The following is a 9828-nucleotide window of genomic DNA, read 5'->3' as shown; positions in this document are numbered from 1 at the left end:
CTCGCTTCAGGCAAGGCGTCAGAGCTTCGACTCGCCTTGCTGGCAGCTTTTTTGCCCTTTTACAACACTGTTTTTTACTAAAAAAAAATAAAACCAAATCAATTTAGTTTGATTTTTTAATTTAGTTTTTGGATTAAATTGATTCAATTCGTTTTTTTTTCCTCTCCGTAAAAAGCCCACTTCTTCTGCTGTCCAGGTCTAATGAATGTTCATCATCTTAGCCCAGCCCAGCCCAGCCCAGCCCAGCCCATTATATCTGCACGTCTCTTCCTCTCAGTCGTAATGCGGCGCAGAGGCCTCACCCACCACCTTCTCAGTTCCCCTCTTCTCAGTTCTTCTCATCAACGACGCCGACACTAAGAGCTTTAACTCCTCAGGACGTCACGTACCCTCTGCTCTCCTGCCCGACCGACGCAACATCTCCTCGTCTGTTGTACTCCTGCTGTAATTTAATTAAGAATTGCTTGAGCATTAAGGTGTGAGCTGAAACTGAATTGGGGTGCTTGCTCTGTTGGTACTTGCCTTGTGATTATTTGGGTGCTTATCTGTTGTGAGAATTTTGCTTGATTTGTTGTGTTGGGATTTTCTTTTTACTTCTTATGGCTTTGCTTTCTGTTGAGATTAGCTTGATTATTGACTTTCTGGGTGTTTTTAGAGCATTAAACTATTAAAGTTTCATTTTTCATCCGAAAGTTAGTTGCCTTTGCCGGGTGTTTTAATATTTATTATCACTGGACTCAAACATGAATTTTTTTGATTTCCATGTCAATTTCTGATCTTTGTTAGACTGAATTTAACTTTGAAGTTGTCTAGATTATTTTCTGCGCTTATTTAATTAATTTGTTGGCTATCTTGCTGAGCTGAGAAGAGTTATCAGCATATCGTGAAAGCTTTATTCTGACCCATTTTTATTGATTTGCTATTTTAAGTACTTTTGTTCTTCATATTATGTTACATGAAGTAAAGGAATTTAAACTATGAACTATGAAGTATGAACTACAAGGAGTCTTTTGTGTTGTGTCTTGGGCATTTCTGGTGTAAATAGCTGGACCTTCTTCAACACTACTTATGTAGCAGCATGTATATCTGAAGGGAAAAAGTAAATGAGGATTTTTTAGTATTTTCTATTCTTTTCACGTTCATTGTGGTAAGTTAACATTTTCAATTACCAACTACATTTCTTCTTTCCAGCCTCCTTTATATATCCTTGTTAAGAGAATTTGGTTAGTTGTATCATTTTTTTCCTGGGATCTTTGCTGCAATATATTTTGAAGGCCCAAATAAAACTGATCCAAACAGTCCTAAAGCCAAACTGAAATTTGTTGGTTTGGTTCAGTTGCCTAATAACTATGGTTCGGACTTCGGAGTGGTGTAGGGAAAAAGTCTGATTTTCTTCTTCGGTTTTGTGGGTTTGGTTCAGTGTACTTGTTTTTGGTTGTAACTGAAATACTAATCATGAGAGATTTTTGTTTCTGGGGATTATTTTCAACTGTTCCTATTTCTATTAGTATGATTTATTATTTGGATGGGTAGTCCTTTGAATGATCTCTTTGTTTCTTGTAACCTCTTTTGATATACTCTTGTTGATAAGTTTTTGAGAATGTAAATTATTTTGAGCTCTGTAATTTCGATATTTTCTCTACATGGCGTGTGCACCAACACCCGCCGCTTCCTCTACAATTTGTTTACTTTGGATCACATGTGAAAGAAAAAAGAGAGAGAAAAAAAAAAATCCAAATTTGCTTTTGATTCTCCATATAGTTTGGTTCTTTCTTTTCTTTGTAGCCAAAACCTTCCTTCCTTATTTAGTTTTTGCAAGATTTACATTTTTTAATATTAATGTGGAATTGGTTGAGCTCAATGGCAAAAGAGGATTCATACAGCTGAACCCAATTAGTTTGGAATTAAGCCTAGCTGTTGTTGTTCTTCATTTTGCCCCATTTCATATGTTTCCGTGCTTATCATAGATATATCATCTTTTAATGAAACATTTTACATTTTCATCCTACCATGTTTAGTTTTAGCTCATTATCTTTGAATTTTAGATGGCTTTGAGAGGTGTGTGGCAACTTCAAAAGCTGATTGTGAGCTATTGTGACTGGGGAGGAAGTAGTAGGGGCATCAGGTACCATTTTTGACATTTATGTTACATATAATTAACTAACAGTAACAGGCATGTTTCCATATGGAAGGATTGAAAAGGTAGAGCTGTAGAGGCATATTCAGAAATTAAGTGCTAGCCCAAAATATTTTGCATTATTGCTTCCTTGATGTGTTGATATTAAATTGTTTAATGTGACAGTGAATATGTCTTAAATTTCCATGTGTTTGATCTCAAACTCAAAGTTACTTGTGTAATCCCATGGAAACCATCACATTTCATTCTGCTATTTTAATTTCTGCTTGATATGATTGTTTTTAATATTCTATAAAAAATTGTTTAGATCTATAGTAGAATAACTTCCTAATATGTATTATCAATGTTCTACAATTTTCAAGTCGTCTTGTGATGAGTCAGCTTCTTTGGAACTATTATATCTCGTTAGGATTACATGCATAGTTATTAAAGTTGTGCCTTAGGCTTAAGGCTCACCAAACTTCAACCCTAACACCTCTATAGGAGAAACGCTAGCGACACTCACCAAGAACTCGCCTTATATGCCTAGATGTGTGCCTTGTTCCAAATGCAAGGCTTTGAAAAGGCACACCTTCTTTATTTCCTCATTCGGTGAGCATTTCAATAAGCGAAAAAACACTACAACTCGACTTGAAATTTTCCTATCTACTAGAATTCGATATTTAGACACTATGAAGTTTTCGGAATTAGTATCATTGGTGATAACTAGTCACCAAAATCTCATCATACCACCACACCTAGGATCGTGAACCTCCCATATTTTCATTTTCAACACTCATGGTCCTTTTAATTCCTCTCCTCATACGTTGTTCTCAATATTCTCTTATTATCTTTCTCATCTTAACTACATTTTGGACTCCTCTATTTCTAGTTTCACTGAAATTGTCCTTTTTTAAATATAACCGACAATGCTATGTTGGCCCTTCATGTCAGTATTTTTCTGATATTGCTTCTTTATTTTTTTTCCAAAAAAGGACACTAGCATGCTATTTAGCTAAGTTATTTCTTGATTAGTTGCCATCTATTTGTAAATAAAGAAGTATTAACATGTTATTTAGGTAATCTGTTTTTACGTTATCTAAAAATGGTTCTTCTCATTTTTTCTAACAACACCAATAGTGCTATTTGAATTTGTTTTTGAATATAAATAATCTAGGTTTGTTTTCGAATGTCCAAAATTTGCGTTTATTTTATTTTCTAAATTCTATTAATGGTAAAAGTCTATGTTTATTTTATACTTTTTTATGCTTATTAATGCTTTGTAGATTGGTAATTTTGATAAGTTTGGTTAAATAAAGCTACATGAATAGGCATTGCAGGACCAAATACATGCTAGTCATGGATATGAACTGCATTGCTGCAAAATCTAGTGGCTTGAATTCCTTGTCCAATATTGCTGATTATCAAATGTGGCAGGGCATTTATGGAGTCACAACTGCCAGCATTTAAAGAAGGAAATCCTCAGCTAGAGTTGATTACTGAACTCAATCGTGGGCAACATCCATATTTGAAGGCTTTTTATGGTAGTCTCTCTCTCTCTCTCTCTCTCTCTCACTCTCTCTCTCTCTCTCTCTCTCCATGTGTGTGTGTGTGTGTGTGTGTGTGTGTGTATGAATTTGTGTGTGTGAGCATGCACACGGATTTGTGCATTTTGTATGACTTTTCCTTTCAAGTATGGACAAATGCATCTGGAGGCTCCTATACTTGTCTCAAATGTGCAGTTAAGCTTTTCAAAAAAATTAATTTTGTTCAATTGATTACAAAAATTTTTAAACCAATTAAGCCTATGAAGAATATTATAATATGTAAATTCTAATAAAGCTAAAATTAGTATTATTTTATTATTTTTTAATTTTTGGACAAATACATTAATTTTTTAATGTTAAAAGGACAAAAGAGCTAAGATCAATAAAGGTAATTCATACACACTTTTCTTGAACTTTGTGCTGTAATTGCTTCATTAGGTAGACAAATATATAGGGAAGTATAGTAGAATTGGGTTATTGTTTGTGGTTAACAAGTATTACTAAAATTGACAATAGAATAATCGCTGAATTAGATTTCAGAAGAAACCTACTTAAGCAAAAGATGGTCAAAATTCTAGAGAGAGATTGCTATGAAATGTCTCGCTCCTGAATCTCTATGATGATGCTTGGTAGTGAGAACCTCTCTAAGGATGGAGATAAGCATGGATTCATTCCTTTTTTCAACCATTCCCTCAAATTCAAGGGCCATGTCCCTTTATGTCTTTGAATTTGATCTTCCTTAGAATCCTTCCACCTTGTTGCCGGCCATCATCCCCTAATTAAATCATGGCAAGGATGAACCTATTGTAGAAACAATTGTAGGTAGGGTTTATTTCTTCCATAACCTTCTTGCTTGTCAGTTACAGAAGAGATGCCCAGATGCTTTTTGAGGTTTTTGTTCCTTTCTCCGATTTGTGGGAGGTGCTAATTGATCCTTCTTTCTAACTTGAAACTCAGTGTTCTCATGGAGGCAAAAGTTCTCTGTATGGTGAATTCTATGTGTTGAGAAACCTTTTTTTATATGGTGATGGCATTGAAATGTAACAACAGAATTGACATGGGCACTGGAGATTTTGGCATTATGGAACATGGGTGATGGGTCTTCATATTCCCCTCCCTTCTTGTGTGGATTTTTAGAGTTTCTTTTTTCTTTGTATGAAATTTTTTGGTTCAACATTAAATGTTTTTTATTCAAGAATGGCTTAATTGCTCATTAAAAAGTAGTGCCTGAGCCTCTAGATACATTTGATCTTCCTGCATTTGAGCATATGGTGTGATTCGCATGCATTTAGAAAGCCTCTTTAGTCTTTTTTCTTTGCATGTTTGCAGAGAACAAAAATGAGCGGGTGGTTTGTGTGAAGAATTTGACTCCAGATGAAATACTTCTGCAAGCGACCAGGCTAAGGAATTCATTGGGAAGAAAGGTGGTAAAACTAAAGACGAGGCATGTTACCCAGCACCCAAGCGTGCAAGGTACATGGACAACAGCAGTTAGATTTTGAGGCATGAAAACCGCTTAATGAATAGCTGTTATTGCCATGCTTTTAGTGTCATAAAGCTATAACAATGACTTAGTACTAGTTACAGAATCAGATGAAAATGCATTATATGATGCTTTGGATTGTAGCATTGAACTCGGTTATATGTCTTTTCGACATGTTTCAATTCTCATTTGGTTTTGCTCTAAAAATAGGCAAAACATTTTTAAGATTTTTCATAGTGTAAAATTTAGCCATCTAAAGCATGTGCATATATATTGACATAAATGGTACTTGATCTAATTTAGGGTAGCATTATAGGCTTTTAATGGCCAATATGAATAAGCTGATTGCTTGTGTACTTACCATTGAAAATTTGACGAAACTCCACCAGCCCAACCAAAATCCACCACTCAAATCACCACCGCCAACTATGCCCCCCAAGTGCCCCTCTCTCCCCAAGGATCTAATGCCAACTCTAACCCCACAATCATCTACCCAGCAACCTTAAGACGTTCACAATCACCTTTTCCAAAATCCTTACATGCTGCCCATTAATTATGGTTTTAGCATTGGAGATTGTTTGAGAATTATTTGACAGTTTATATCTAGTTATCAAAAGGTTAATGCAGAAGTAGACTGTTGCTCTTTCTTTAAGCAATTTGCTTAGTGTTGCACAACTATATTGCACCACTATTGATGTTGGCCGCGATAACTATTGGGCTAGCAGTTTAATGAATTATTACAAGAGATTATGAATTCGAATTCAAGTTACAAGAGATCATGAATTCAAATATTGTGATAACTTTTTTCTCTTTGATGAATTTATGATATAGTTAAAAAGTGGTGGCTGCAACTATATTCTCTCGTTTGAAATCAGACAATATTGCCAAATTTACTGATTTGGGTAAATATTTTTCTACTTTTGTCTTTCATGCTTTTGCTTTCATATATATACTGCTTAGGGCCACTTTGGTATATCTGTTTTGTGGCAAATTATAGAGTATAATTGGTGCACTAAAAAATAGTACGCCAAGCACTTACATTAAAGCAGTTATATTATGAAATTAGGAAGATAGACCCATTGTTTTGTAAATAAAGGTACACATACACTACGTATATCTAATAATTTGCCTCTGTTTAAGGACGAAAGTAAAAAATTTTTATTTGGGACTAATTAAGATGCATCTACAAAACATTCATAAATATATGGTGAATTATAAAATATTAAATTATAAAAACTTTTTATTCGATTAAAAAAAATTATAACAAAACATCTATAACAAATATAGTTTTTATAATTATATAACTTCATAATATGAACTATATTATTCAAAGAAATAAATATTATACTAAAAGTTTGCATAAAGTTTATAGAAAAGTCAAAAAATTGTATAGTATAATAACATAAGATTAAAATAAACAATACTTTAAAATTAAAAGGATATGAAAAATAGAGATCAGCAAAATAACAAAAGATAAACATATCAAGCAAAAATAAATAGAGATTTAAGTTGATTCAAAATTTGCATATGAGTGTGTATATATATTTGAATGTCTAAAAGAGAACACTAAATGAGAGAAGAAAATTTTCTGTTGTACCCTTAAAAAAGGGAGGGAGAGAAAAAAGCAAATTCAAAAAATACATATGATTTAAGATTATATGATAAAAAATTATTAGATTGACTTTTATTTAATTTTGAAATAATATCTACGTTCAAATTTTAATTTATAAATATAAATATTTAAATAATTAATTTTTAAATTAATTTTTGTACTCATGACAACCAAGTAACTTTGAAATTTCAATTTAAAATATAATAAATAAATTGTAAATGTTAAGGAGTCAATAGAAAATTTAAAGGGAGCAATTAAAGAGAAATTACAAGTTACCAAATATATTTAAAATTTTTTAAAAATTTTTGGAGGGACTAATAGCAAATTTAGAAGATAATAATAAAATATTAAATTTTATTAAACCTATTAAAAAAATTATAAATGTTGAAAATTTCTTACCTGCATCAAAGTGTACAAACACCTAATAAACAAAAAATTACATTAATATATTAATTGGGTATATACATTCAAGTGTAGGAAAAAATTATTCATAAATGTTTGGGGGGAGGGTCAAGGCTCCCCCTTCTTTTTTTTTTGGTCAATGTCAAGGCTCCCCCTTCACCCCCTTATTTCTGTCCCTGCATCTATTATTTCTGTCCCTGCATCCAACTTTTGAAGTTATCATTGGTGCTATCAATTAATTTTATTTTCTTGTTGACGAACTTTTGCATTTTTTTTTTTTTTCAATTGTTCAAACAAGCATATACTTCTAGTGATTCCAGATAGAAGTGAGCAAATGATCGGTTAAATTTTAAACAAAATTGAAAAAATTAAAAATCAAATTTAATAAAATTTAAAACTAAACTATAAAAATAACCAAATTAAAATAGATCATTTTGGTTTGGTTTAATCGATTAAACAAAATCACAGTAACAAACAATGTCCGTTTCTTTTCAAGAAGAAAACAATGCTGAGTACCCAGTATCTATACAAAGTGCAAAGCTTCAGCATGTAATGTCCAGATGCAAAATGCCATTCTTCCAATTTCAAAGAACAATATACAATACTCAAATGCAACATCCAAAAGCACAAACAAGATTACACTATCAAATACTAGAAGCAAAAAATTTTCAGTTAATTTCATCAAATTGATATCTCCAATAAAGATTATATATTACACAATCAACAAGTAACACAATACCCATGAAATTTCAACAACTACCTAAAAAATATACACAAAACAACAAAATCCACAAAGAAATGAAGAGTATTTATAGTTACAGACCCATCGATTGCTAGGAATGGAGTCGCTAGTCTTAGGTAAACAGATACCACCACAGATTCAACATGCATATGAGATAACACACAAGCAATGTGCTACAACCAAACATCGAGGGATGAAGATCCATGATCTGATGCAAACCACCACACCTAGAGATCAAGAGAAGGGTTCAAATTTGGAACAGTGAGAGATGGGGACCCAAAATCTGACGCAAACCACCCCAGTGAGGGACGTAACCTGCTTGCATGAGTCGTGGAGACGGATGCGCAATGGGACAAGAGTGCAATGATAAAAGAGGTGAGATTAGGGATGAGAGGTAAGTGCCGAGAGGGAGAAGGACTTAAGAGGGGAAAGGGAAAGAAAGCTAGAATGAACGACTAATGAACATACTGAGAGGATCTGGAGTTCAGAAAGAACAAATATTAGGGATTTATTTTTTACTTATATATATATAGAAATGGTTCTTAGCTCAAGTTGATGCTAGCAACAGGAAAAATTTTCAATACACTTTTTATTTTGAAGGCAATTAGTAAAATTTTTTCCCTCCAATTAACTTTTATTGCTTTTTGATTTATGAGCAAAAAACAATAAATTCATTCTTATTTTCAATAAGTCTCTTCAATGAGTTGTTTTAAATATAAAGGAAAAAATAATGTTCCAATTATACTATATAACTATATATAGTATATAGATTGTAACAACCTAACTAAGGGATTGTTACCAGTATTAGGAATTGAGTCAGCTTAAGGCTCTCGGAATCCGTAGTAAACCTAAAACCTGTTAGTCATGAACATAATTCAAACATACTGTAAATCATTACACTTTAGATTTCTCATTCATCATCATCATAAAAATCAGTTCATAATTTGAACCTTTTCATACATAAACACTAAAGTGTGTCGCAAGAGATTTTGCGGTCGCCTGAACGAACCCTCACCGAAGTGGAAAAGAATGAGGAGTCGCTACCTTAGTTTTGAGGGAAACTAAAGAAAACCATTTGTAAAGATAAATTGAAATAAAACCACTTCAAAACAGAGATTCTAAGTCCGGGGTCCGTAAACGGGTGGGGAAGGTGTTAGGCACCCCACCTCGTCCCTTAATTAGGGTAAGTAGATTTAACTTCGCACTCTTTATAAATTAGTTAGGAGGACTTGAATGGAAATGTTAATCCTTTTGACAAAAGGAATATTTGATTTTTCACTAATTCGGATTACCCAGATACATAAGTAAATGAGACAACCTTAGTGAGTTACTGTTGTATGTTAGTTTTGTTTGAAGGGCTATTTTATTAGAATTCAATTTTTGGAATTGGATGAGAACTCTCCTCCAATCTCTTTTGAATGTTTATTTAAGTTTTAGATTGAGAACCGGATAAGAACTCTCCTCCGATCTCTTTTAATATTTGTTTGAATTTTAGATTGAGAACCGGATAAGAACTCTCCTCCGATCTCTTTAATATTTATTAAAATTTTAAGCTTGAGAAACGGATAAGAACTCTCCTCCGATCTCTTTTGAACATTTATTTAAATTTTAGATTAAGAACCGGATAAGAACTCTCCTCCGATCTCTTCTAATAGTTATTTGAATTTTAGATTGAGGACCGGATGAGAACTCTCCTCCGATCTCTTTTAATATTTATTAAAATTTTAAGCTTCAGAAACGGATAAGAACTCTCCTCCGATCTCTTTTGAATATTTGCTGAAATTCTGGTTGAGGATCGGATAAAGACTCCTTTCTGATCTCTTATATTTAAACGGCAGTCAGATAAGGGTCTTTCTGATCTCTCTAAATTTTACCTATCGAGAGGACCTAAGGCTAAGGGTTCTGACATTCAAAGTTGTCAGGGGG

At 33.0% G+C, this 9828-nt stretch overlaps 1 protein-coding gene across 1 annotated transcript; it reads left to right on the top strand.

Annotated features, from left to right (window-relative positions):
* Positions 1–291: 291 nt before the first annotated feature.
* Positions 292–5290, top strand: LOC131171863 (54S ribosomal protein L51, mitochondrial-like). Its single transcript, XM_058131949.1, has 4 exons — positions 292–476; positions 2046–2125; positions 3554–3660; positions 4993–5290. The coding sequence occupies exons 2-4, from the start codon at positions 2046–2048 to the stop codon at positions 5163–5165; spliced, it is 360 nt and encodes a 119-aa protein (XP_057987932.1). The 5' UTR covers positions 292–476; the 3' UTR covers positions 5166–5290.
* Positions 5291–9828: the final 4538 nt, after the last annotated feature.

This window comes from Hevea brasiliensis, chromosome 13, assembly GCF_030052815.1.
Source record: "Hevea brasiliensis isolate MT/VB/25A 57/8 chromosome 13, ASM3005281v1, whole genome shotgun sequence".
In the NCBI taxonomy this organism is placed as follows: Eukaryota; Viridiplantae; Streptophyta; class Magnoliopsida; order Malpighiales; family Euphorbiaceae; genus Hevea; species Hevea brasiliensis.
Note: the sequence above shows the minus strand (reverse complement) of the source record. Positions and strands in the feature narration are given on the sequence as shown.